Source organism: Eurosta solidaginis, chromosome 2, assembly GCF_040869045.1.
Source record: "Eurosta solidaginis isolate ZX-2024a chromosome 2, ASM4086904v1, whole genome shotgun sequence".
Classification (NCBI taxonomy): domain Eukaryota; kingdom Metazoa; phylum Arthropoda; class Insecta; order Diptera; family Tephritidae; genus Eurosta; species Eurosta solidaginis.
This window is the reverse complement of record NC_090320.1, coordinates 163,483,180-163,495,551: the sequence shown is the minus strand read 5'-3', so window position 1 is coordinate 163,495,551 and position 12,372 is coordinate 163,483,180. Positions and strand designations below refer to the sequence as shown.

The 12,372-nt window shown below is 38.4% G+C and overlaps 1 protein-coding gene across 1 annotated transcript in view; it reads right to left on the bottom strand.

Annotated features, from left to right (window-relative positions):
* Window positions 1-4,055, bottom strand: part of Wnt10 (Wnt oncogene analog 10) — a 322,353-nt gene extending 318,298 nt beyond the window's left edge. Inside the window, exon 1 of the mRNA XM_067766364.1 lies at window positions 3,990-4,055. Within this exon, the coding sequence (XP_067622465.1) occupies window positions 3,990-4,020 (31 nt within the window). The 5' untranslated portion in view covers window positions 4,021-4,055. The remainder of the gene's footprint in view (window positions 1-3,989) is intronic.
* Window positions 4,056-12,372: the final 8,317 nt, after the last annotated feature.

The window sequence follows — 12,372 nt, the reverse complement described above, 5'->3', positions numbered from 1 at the left end:
CCTTAGTTCTATAGGTGGACGCCTTTTTGAGACATCGCCATAAGGGTGACCAGGGGTGACTCCAGAATGTGTATGTAGGATATGTGTATAAAATTAAAGGTATTAGTGAGGGTTTTAAAAGGGAGTGGCCCTTAGTTGTATATGTGAAGGCGTTTTCGAGATATCGACCAAAATGTGGGCCAGGGTAACCCAGAACTTCATCTGTGGGGTACCGCTAATCTATTTATATATGTAATACCACGAACAGTATTCCTGCCAAGATTCAAAGGGCTTTTGATTTCTCCCTGCAGAACTTTTTCAGTATCATTAGTTTTATGCGGATATTACCCGTATTGATTTAAATGTATGAAAACATTTATTTGAAGCAATTTTTAATTTATAATTTATTTAATAATTTGGGAAAAATTTAAACAACGTGACTTAAGGACGAACAAGGCGACAGCTGTTTCGATTATACCTTGCAAATTTCTTCAAAGCCTTTTCTCTCGGGAGTGGCATTTGAACCCGCACTCCACCGATGGTTGAAGTGTTACAAACGCATTCAGCCACGTCATGCCTTAGTTGTTGGAAACCTTATCCCAATTGCCTTCTTTGCATATTTTCTTTATTCATAGTCCATACATCGTATGGCATCATATGGTAAAGTTATGCGTTGTTAAGGCGGTTTTCAAAGAAACTTGGTGTTGCTGCTTTTGTTCTGTTTATAGAACTACAACGAATTAACCAATGTTGTCTATTTGTATCAGTTTTTAAGCGGGGATTACCCTTATTGCTTTAAATGTATGAACACATTTATTTGAAGCAATTTTTAATTTATAATTTATTTAATAAATTGGGAAAAATTTAAACAACGTGACATCAGGACGGACAAAGCGACAACTGTTTCGATTATACCTTGTAAATCTCTTCAAAGCCTTTTCTCCCGGGACTGGGATTTGAACCCGCACTCCTACGATGGTTGAAGTATTGCAAACGCATTCAGCCACGTCATGCCTTATACTAGGTTCAAACACACACCCAATTGGCAATTTATACTATTTGGGCAATTTATTACGCAATTTGTCATATAATAAATTGTAATAATAAATTGTCAATTAAAAAAAAATTGCGTAATAAATTGTTTCAAACTGCAAATGCAACATTGTAAAGTGTGTTTATTGAGTATATTTAAACGTCAGCTACGCACGGCTGAACTATATGGTTGGCTCATTTCATCAGCTGATTTTATGTCTTTCATTTCACTGGAGTAGAGATTGTCAAAAGAAGATGGCAAACTCAAAATGAAACCAAAACATTGAACACATTTTCTTACAAAACACAAAAATTTCAAAGTTTTATGTTTTCATTCCATTTCATTCGCCTAATACCAACACGCACATTTTGACAGTCTGAACAAAGGTATGTTCTTGCTGTAGAGATGAGCGAACCAGCTATCAAATTACTATTGTGTAAGCTAAATCGAGTTGTATGAACAGCACTCAATTCAAATCGAAATTTCCTCAATTTATTTTTCTATTTGAACATAGTATTAGTTGTTGTAAACCTTATCCTTATAGTCCATACTTAGTATGGCATCATATGGTAAAGTTATACGTTGGTAAGGCGGTTTTCAAAGAAACTTGGTGTTGTTGCTTTTGTTCTTTTTATAGAACTACAACGAATTAACCAATGTTGTCTATTTGTATTAGTTTTCAGCGGGGATTACCCTTATTGCTTTAAATGTATGAAAACATTTATTTGAATAAATTTTAAATTTATAATTTATTTAATAATTTACGAAAAATTAAATTTTTCATTTTCTTCTACTTAATATGGTAGGTGTCACACCCATTTTACAAAGTTTTTTCTAAAGTTATATTTTGCGTCAATAAACGAATCCAATTACAACGTTTCATCTCTTTTTTCATATTGGGTATAGAATTATGGCATATTTTTCGTAATTTTCGATATCGAAAAGTGGGCATGGTCAAAGTCGGATTTCGGCCATTTTTATACCAAGATAAAATGGGTTCAGTTAAGTTCGTGAACTAGGTTTAGTAAAGATATATCGATTTTTGCTCAAGATATCGTGTTAACGGCCGAGCGGAAGAAATGACCGTCGACTGTATATAAAAACTGGGCGTGGCTTCAACCGATTTCGCCCATTTTCACAGAAAACAGTTATCGTCATAGAATCTATGCCCTATCAATGGTAAATTTTTGTTCGACTTATGGAATTTAAATTACTCTAGACAAATTAAATGGGAAAGAGCGGAGCCACGCCCATTTTGAAATTTTCTTTCATATTTGTATTTTGTTCCACCATATCATTACTGGAGTTGAATGTTGACATTATTTACTTACATGCTGTAAAGATATTCAATTTTTTGTTAAAACTTGACTTTAAATTTTTTTTTTTTAAAGTGGGCGTATTCGTCATTCGATTTTGCTGATTTTTGTTTACCACACATATAGTAATAGGAGTAACGTTCCTGCCGGTGTTCTTACTTTTAAAAGCTTAATTTTTCTATTTAAAAAATAATATTTAGGGAAGGTTTTGTTTGTATGTATTTAAGGAAATCAACGTTTTGGCCATTTCGGAAATATCCGGGGTTTTTGCCTCAAAATCTCGCAGATCGTTCAAAAATTGTCAGGGGTAGCCCATTGCGGAGGGATTGTACCTCGTTCACTTACTCCAGAGAAGCTTCGAACCTAATCCCGGTCTTTGGAATTGGTACTGCTGCGTCTGCTGAAAAGAAATAGAGATACATAAAATGGTCACACCTTTGTTTGTATATCTCGTGCAAAGCGTAGTTTCACCTGTGATTAACTCCTAATAATCGTCGCGAACACAATTTCTTTAAATTATTTGTGGCTCCTTGGCGCTCACGCACAAAGGCGGCTCGCGGTTGTTATTAATGGTCTATTAATACTCATAAATCTTGTGGCACAGGGCACCTCCAGTTTTTTCGGGTGTTTTTAAAGAGCTACAATTCCCGATGTGCGAATAGCAGCAATTGCGACCACCAATCGCTACCACGCCTCCTGACCCTCACACCATATGCCAGCACAGAAGCCAAAGGACTGCGACTTCGAACTCATACCTTCCTCGACGTCACTTTCCTAGAAGTTCTAGGTGTAGCTCCGAAGACTTTCTAACGGATGTTTTTGTCGCGCTATGCTGCCGAGCTACACTAGAGAAACATCTTGAAACGTTAGGGAGTGACTATTCGGCCAAGGATGCCGCCCTCATAATCATAAGCAGTTTAAGTGGATGTCATTGCGTAACTCATGGGTGAAAATCGTATAATCCTCGGCGCATCTACATAATTTAAATTTTACAAGGACCCTGGATAACATTTTTAAAATGTAGACCAAAGTTAGCAGACGTTTTTGTTCACAATATTGATTTCAATAGTCCTCGTTAAATCAAAACGATATTTTAGAATGAAAGTCGACCGAGTTGAAAGATATTAACTGCCGTTTTCCGGCCTTATGATATAAGAGCTCATTATGGATGACCGCCTAGCTTCAGATTAGTTCAGACTAGTTCGACTGTCCATTAGGGTAGTAGCACACACGGTCATTAATTCGACTGTCTTGGGAAAGCTTTTGCTTCACCACTTTGAGTGTTCTTGCGAAGGACAAAGCCTCACCTTGTAAATATATGTGCCTACTTATTCACATTTGTAAAAAGAGCCGTAACGTGTAGGTGATATTTAAACTTGGTTGATAGGCTATAATCAATGTGATTCACTCCAAGGGACTAGTTTTGGATAGGGCCGCCAACTTTAGGAAATGTCAAACCAGGAGACTTGGGTGTTGAAGGATGAAGTGTGAGAATCTAAATTTAAATTTCAGACGCTATTGTATAGTTTCGCAAATAAACAACAGATGTTTGAATGTAAACCCAAGTGATTTTTCAAACCCTTCTCATACGTACATATATCCTCAACTTAAGTATGAGGTACGAATCATTTCAAAGGAGTGTTTATGCCCCTAGAACGTACCAAAGAATTTTACGTCGCTGATTTCGCTCATTTTTTCAGCCAATCGCAATATACAATTTTTTAAAAAATCGGCACCTTTTTTGGGTAGTTTGCTTTTTTAACAACTTGAGGACAATTTGAAAACATGTTCGCCTTGTGTCATTTTGTTTGAAATCATTGTTCGTTATTAATTTTTTAAAAAATATGCAAAGTGAGCATATAAATTTGTTATATATCTTTTCTTTTATTGTTTTGTTTAAATAACTTGGTGAATTGGGTGATACAAACAAAGTCCGTGTTAAGCTGTCATCGAAAGCACTCGTTTTTTTAAAATAACTTTTGAACAGTTAGAAAGAGTTAAATTTCGCAATTAGTTTCTTATAACTGGCAGTGATGCGCATCCGTTGATACCACTTTCGACCAAATCTGACCAATTTTCGACATGAACAATAAATGGCCTAAACAGTTTTAAACGATTAGAAAATAGAGTAACGCGCCGGATGCCGCCGCCGCCGCGCCGATATTTTAGACATACGGCGGCGGCGTGCGAAAAACGACAAAAATCGGCGGCGTTTATCTCTACTCTGTCAGCTTTGCTCAGCTGATTATAAAAATAAACAAATGTGTCTGAGTTGGCAAAAACAAAGGAGGAAAACTTGGTCTTGCTTGGCGCTAATAACTGGCTTCAGTTATCTCCAATCATGATGAAAACCAAAGAAATTTAACGCTTTATGTTTTGATACAATTTATTTGAAGATCGGTAAAGTAGTTCCAAAGATATAGTTAATTTTTTTGTAATGTGCGACCAAAAGCGTTTAAAACCGCCCAACATAAAATGTTGAATACAGACTATGTACATAAATATGTTACTGAATATAAAGTTAAAATAATCGGTAAAGTTAATATGCGGAATGTTTTAAAAATTAAAAAAGTACATACATAGATAATAAGAGGATTACAAGTTCGACCACACATGCTGTCAACGAGTTTGCGCTTCCTACTTTAAGGCCCGGTTTTTCAGTAGTTGGTTAAGCTAAGCTTAAACTAAATTTGCTTAAACTCTAGTCAAATTTAAACTCCAGTTAAACTACTGAGCAGTTTTTCAGTCACACATTAAGGCCACCTTTGGCGTATGCTTTTTAGTGCGGCAACATTTGTTTTTTTTTTTATATCTAGATAATTTGTAGGTACGGCAACAGCTGGATTTTATTTACCCAACAAACATGTAAAAAAAGTATCCAGCGAAATATATATCTAGTTCCGGGAGTGATATCCAACATCATTATTTAATTATTCTTAAACCAGATAGTTCTCGAGTTGTTACACAACTTCATTCTCCAATCACTATCCAACCTTTGAGAAATTTTGTAAAATTAAAAGTTTTCGAGTTGATCTCCAACTTATTAATATTTTCCAATTATTATCCTTATTTCGAGACATTTTGAATGTAAAGTTCTCAAATGAATATTCAACACATTTCTCCAGTTCATATCCTATATTGCATATCGAGTTGAGGTGGAGTTGAAAAAAATCTCAAAGTTGGTACCACCAAAACCAACAGCTGTCTATTGTGAGAAATAAACACCTGGTTGATAGCAGTACTGGAGCGTAATTAATCAAAAATAAATTATATAGGCGGCCGTCTTGGTGTGATGATTGCGGGCTCTACCTATCACACCGAAGATCCTGGGTGCACGGTCCGGGCAAAGCAACGTCAAAATTTTTTTCTAAGCGTGGTCGCCCTCGGCAGTGTTTGGCAAGCACTCCGAGCGTATTTCTGCCATAAAAAGCTCTCAGTAAAAACTAATCTGCCTTGCAGATCTCGTTCGCAGTCGGAATAAAACAAATAAGTCCCGTCCCGCCAATTTGTAGGAAAATTTAATAAAAAGCACGACGTAATTGGAAGAGAAGCTCGGCCTAAAATTTTATCGGAGGTTATCGTGCCTCGCATTTATTTATTTTTTAAATTATATATATTTCATATTATTTTCGTGAAAATACTGTGACGAATATTAGCAGCACTAAGGGATACCATACAATACTGTAGTATGGAATCTTACATTGGAGTTCAGTTATAGAACCACAAGTTGTTAATAAAATTTTTTCAACTTAAATAAAAGCATTTTTTGCTTTATAAAAAATTCCCTCTTTTGCTGAGTACGCTATGATCCAGTTGATCCACTGCTTCGAAACAACTTTTGAGATTTTTGAAGTATGCCTAGTTATCAACATGAGCTATAATGGTACTCAAGCCCAAATGGTTGTTGGGTATAATCCACGCCATTTCAAACGAACGCAAATACCTGATAGGTTAACTAAAGTTTAACCCTGCCAAATCGGCCGCTTAAGCTCAGCTTAATCTTCAGTTAAGGTGGACTGAAAAACTTCAGAATAAGTTTAAGCGTAGTTTAACTGACAAACTGTGTTGAACTTGTACTGAAAAACCGGGCCTAAGAACCAAATGTTTACCTCGTTTTACTCAGCAAATGGAAGTAAACATTAAATTATTTACGTTTAAGAACTACTGGTTATTCCAAACATGTGTATAAAACTGAGGAGACAGCCTCAGCGGCGCACCATGTCCGTTCAAGTTAAAGCTGAGTAGATTCTTAATGTGACAAAGAAATCCAAGCCCATATGTACATTTAGTAACAACCATACTACATATGTCTCCATATGTATTAGGATGGCCCAAAAAATGTTGTTTTCCCCACGCTACTATATATTTTCCTACCCCGTCCATCGCAGTGGCCTAACGACAACCTGGCTGTGCAGCTCCTTGATAAGGTTTAAGGGCTAGCGGGGGGATTTCATCGACACCGTCCGACCAGCATAAAGTGCTGCTACAAGCGGGCGTCTGCTTGAATCAAACAGCTCGCTATATTAACTTGTTAGTATTATTTCCATTCTCACTTAGCAGACTGTTCGGTGGGCCTGGGAGCCGCTATCTTCAACCACACTTTAATGAAAACCTACAAAAAGCGTCGGATAAATAGACAACCCTTTACTGATGATGACAATCAACGTAAACGTTTAAAGAATCATTAAAAATAAAAACACCTAAGGAAGATTAAGTTCGGTCGGAAACGAAAATTAACCCAGCTGTGTGCTCTCGTATATAAGTATATTAGGGATACATTAAGGAGAAATATCACGAATATTAAATGATATAAAAGCTGAAATACATATACACCTTATACACGTGCAAATATCGTCTTCGGTAAGAAATTATAAAAGAATCATAAAAACAATGCGCTTACATGCCAACCTAATAAAACCGCACTGGGTTTTTTTAGCCCACGCAAACAACCGGCGTTTTTTGCCCCAACCCAAATAAGCATGCGTTGCGGCAATGTAAAGCATGTGTGCAAACGTCAAATCTAAATGTCACGCAGAACAAAAATTGGAAATCGAGTTAGGTTTTCACGCAGCAAATTCAATTTGGGTTGCTCTCATACAAGTTATATGTGCATGAGACATTTTTGACAGAAAATGACTTGCGTGCGTTTATATTAGGTTGGCATGTTACTCCTTAAAATTGGTCGCTGTTAGTTCGACTTTGGTATTGAAGGTTTTGTAAAGAGCTCAACAAAAAGAAGCGGGACAGTATCACTCACAATATTTTGGTACTTTTTACTAACATATCTGTTGACGCCGACGCGAATATTTTAATTAGTTTGCACTAACATATCTACAATGCCATGAAAACATTTTAAACCATCACTAAAGCTTTAATCGACTTTTTAAGAAAAAGTTGACTTGACCGTTACCGAATTTTTCTAAGTTCTATATATATAATTCCAAAAACCATAATTCTGCAATATTGCACGGTGGTACTTGTGGCTTCCAAAGCTTTAAAATTTTCTTCTACTAATTGTGGGCAGTGGCACTCCCATTTTCAAAATTTAATTAAAATTTGATCAAGTTTTTTGTTCAAAGAAAATCCTTATACCTAATTCGATTAGTGCTGGTCCACTTTTGTTCGACTTATGGTATTGATTAATATTATTAGAGAGATTTCCTTAAAAAGATGCGGGTCCATGCCCCATTTTCTACACTACGAGTATACCACTTACTTAATTGGCGCTTAACCGTCTAAACGGTTATGGCCGTCCAACAAGGCGCGCCAGTCGCTCCTTCGCTCCGCCAACCGGCGCCAATTGGTCACACCAAGGGAGTTTAAATCGTTTTCCACCTGGTCCTTCCACCGGAGTGGGGGCTGCCTTCTACCTCTGCTTCCATAGGCGGGTTCCGATAGAAACACTTTCTTGGCCGGAGCATCATCTTTCATTCGCATAACATGGCCTAGCCAGCGCAGCCGCTGCGTTTTAATTCGCTGGACTATGTTGATGTCTGCGTATAGCTCGTACAGCTCATCATTAAATCTTCTTTGGTACTCGCCATCGCCAACGCGTAGAGGTCCATAAATCTTTCGAACAACTTTTCTCTCGAACACTCCCAAAGCCGCTTCATCTGCTGTTGTCATGGTCCATGCTTCTGCCCCATATAGCAGGACGGGTAAAATAAGTGACTTGTAGAGTATGATTTTCGTTCGCAGAGGGAGGGCTTTACTTTTCAATTGCCTACCTAGTCCAAAGTAGCATTTATTGGCAAGATTGATTCTTCGCTGGATTTCAGTGCTGATGTTGTTGCTAGTGTTGATGCTGGTTCCCAAATAAACGAAGTCTTTTACTATTTCGAAATTATGGCTGCCAACAGCAGCGTGACTGCCAAGGCTCATATGTGCTGCCTCTTTGCTCGATGATAGCAGGTACTTCGTTTTGTCCTCATTCATCATCAAACCCATCTTTACCGCTTCTTTTTCCAGTTTGGAGTAAGCAGAGCTAACAGCGCGGGTGTTTAGGCCGATGATATCAATGTCATCAGCATATGCCAGTAATTGCACGCTTTTATAGTATATTGTTCCAGTGCGGTTAAGTTCTGCAGCTAGTAAAATTTTCTCCAGTATCAAATTAAAGAAATCGCACGATAGGGGGTCACCCTGTCTGAAACCTCGTTTAGTTTCGAACGGCTCGGAGAGGTCCTAACCACTTCTGACTGAGCTGATGGTGTTGCTCAGCGTCATTATGCACAACCGTATAAGTTTTGCGGGGAAACCAAATTCAGACATAGCGGCATATAGGCAGCTCCTTTTCGTGCTGTCGAAGGCGGCTTTAAAGTCGACGAAGAAGTGTTGTGTGCCGATTCTTTTTTCACGGGTTTTTTCCCGACTCCTCGCCGCCGTACTTGAATAGCTCCGCAGGCAATCCATCAGCGCCACGGCCTTGTTGTTTTCAATCTGGTTATTGCTATTCTAACTTCGTCATAATCGGGCGGGGGGACATATATTTCATTATCATCGATTGCGGGAACGGGTTCTTCATCTCTGCGCGCTGAATTGCTGCCTCCATTTAGGAGAACAGAGAAGTGTTCCCTCCATAATCTAAGCACTCTCTGGACATCAGTTACAAGGTCGCCGTTTTCGTTCCTACAGGAGTTAGCCCCGGTCTTAAAACCTTCCGCCTGTCGCCGTATTTTTTGGTTAAATTTTCGGGCGTTATTCCTGGTGGCTAGCAGCTCAAACTCCTCGCAATCACGCCTTTCTGCTTCTGCTTTTTTCTTCTTGAAAAGGCATCTCGCTTCCTTTTTCAACTCACGATAGCGTTCACACACTCCTCTTATCGCGCTCGCTTTTAACGTAGCCCTGTAGGCAGCGTCCTTTCTTTCAGTTGCAACGCGGCATTCTTCATCGTACCAGTTGTTTCTTCGTGCTCGCCGGTAACCAATTTTTTCCTCGGCGGCAGTACGAAGTGCTCCCACTGCTCCTGTATTTCTTCAGGATGGGTTGTGCTCTCAGAGAGCAGGTGTGAGAGTAGAGTTGCGAAATCATTGGCAGTCTGTTGTGATTGAAGCTTTTCGATGTCTAGCTTTCCTTGTGTTTTTTGTTCCTTGGTTTTAGCCGCGTTGAGGCGGGTACGTATTTTGGCTGCAACGATATAATGGTCCGAGTCGATGTTAGGTCCTCGGTTCGTGCGCACATCTAAAACACTGTAGGCATGCCGTCCGTCTATCACAACGTGATCGATCTGATTGCGAGTATTTCGATCAGGAGACAGCCATGTAGCTTGATGTATCTTTTTATGCATGAACCTCGTGCTGGATATGACCATGTTTCGAGCACCGGCAAAGTCAATCAGCCTCAGTCCGTTAGGAGAAGTTTCATTGTGCAGGCTGAACTTTCCGACTGTAGGGCCAAAAACACCTTCTTTGCCCACCCTGGCGTTAAAGTCACCAAGCACGACTTTTATATCGTGACGGGGGCAGCGCTCGTATGTGCGTTCTAATTGTTCATAAAAAGTGCCTTTCACCTCATCGTCTTTCTCCTCTGCCGGGCATCTGCACCAATCCCATTCAGGGAGCGGACGTTCCAGGTGCATGCCCTCAATTCGTTGTCCTTCAAACGTTTGCCATGTTCGTCATCAATAGAGAGTGTGTTTATTCGAGGCTTGTTGGTATATTTCATTGGAGTATGGTTTTACGTGGCGGGACCCAAGCCCAGCGCACAACTCGCTCAACGGGGGTGAAAATATTACTTGGCAGGTTTATATAGCAAGCCGCTTGCTCCAAGACAGACGCCCGCTTGCAGCCGCACCTAGAGGTGTACAGACGCTGCCGATGAGATCTCCCCCGGCTAGCCCTTAAACCGATTATGTGAGAGGGGCCTAGCCAGGTTGTCGCCTTCTCACATTAGCTCACCTACTTGGCCGCAAGCGACCGGCAGTAGTGAGTTGCTTGAACCGCATGCAAAAGAATCGCTCTGGCCATTCCCAGGTGAATGGCGGTCAGAAGCTTTCCCCACTTTCGTGGACTTCTACACATGGCCCCACCCTCCACCCTCGAGTATACCACTACTGAGGTGAAATATCAGTATAATCTAGCAATATACTAGAGATTCTAAGTGGGCCAACCGATTTTGTTTATTTTCGTACAGTGTATATATCGCACACCTAGATCAAAACAGCTATCAACTCAAAAAATCTCTAAGTTCAGAGAACGCTCAAAACTGTCTGCCCCCTTTATACGCGCCCATGCAATTTTTTTTTACAAACCTTTTGAATTGGGAAGCTTGGTTTTGCTAATAACATCAAAAATGTCTTGTATTTGAGTCAGCTCCCTCATTCGATAAATTCAACCGCTCAGAAAAGCACATTCCCAACAGCTGTCAAAAAAAATAAAAGCAAAATTATTTATTATGAAGAAAAAAGCTTAAGTACAGGAACTAGCTAGAAGTAGAAAACGGCTGAAATGAATTCCACCGCGTAATTGTAGCTTTCTAAACATTGTAACTTTCTACACATGTTGTTACATGTGTTAAAAAATAAACTTCACTAGTATCGCCTGTGTTCGAAATTCGACCAACGTGTATTTTTTTCAACTCAGTCTATGCATCAAGTGTTGGAAATATAGCAGACTGGTCTAACTTACTTAACTTTTTCTGTAAAATTTTGAATTTTATCTAAGACTTTGTACTTTTTGATTGTATTTTCTTAAATTTTCTACAAACTTTTCACATGTAATTATAACGTTTTGGTATGGAGCTCCTTAAACAAAAATATAAAAATTATGTAAAATCAAATGAAATTGACATAGAAATATGGTGAAATTACTTTAAATTAAGTGAAGTGAACAAACAGTTCCATATAAAAACGCAATAAGTGCACTTAGACTTTTTTCCGGGTTTTAATGTTATCATTGTGGAAATATGAAGATTCTAATCTTCGGACAGAGCACTTTCATAATTTATCCAAAGATGGCGCGCATTTGTGCAAGAAAGTAAATATCGATATTTGGAGAGATTGTTGGATTTACAAAAAACTTTTTCTATTAATTATAAACAAATAGAGTAATATTTGTTAACAAAAATTGGCCTATACACTGCGACTGATCTATACGGATACTTATGCTAACTATGCGAAAGCCTGTCAATTGTTTGTATGGAAATTTTGTTAGCGTATTAATATATAGATAGTGGGTAATATACTGCCTATGCAATACGGCCGCTATGATGCCGGTTGCCGTTTTGACCTAAAATCAAAAATGTTTTTGGGACCTTTTTTTGTTTCGTTTAATATACAACGTGAAACTTTCCGATTTAGTCAAGTTGCATTTAAATAATAATAAACCAATTTGACATAAGAGAATATATAATAAAATAAAATAAGAAATAAAATAAATTAGCATAAAAGGCAATATAAAAAATTTAATGTTGTATTTTTGTAACTTTTTTTTTTTGTTCAGTATAAGACGTACTTTATCTAAAATAAGGATTAAATCTGCAAGGTAAGTTGCAACAATGGGAAACCATGTTTTAATCTTTCACGCTTATGTAGGTTTGTGGCTTAGA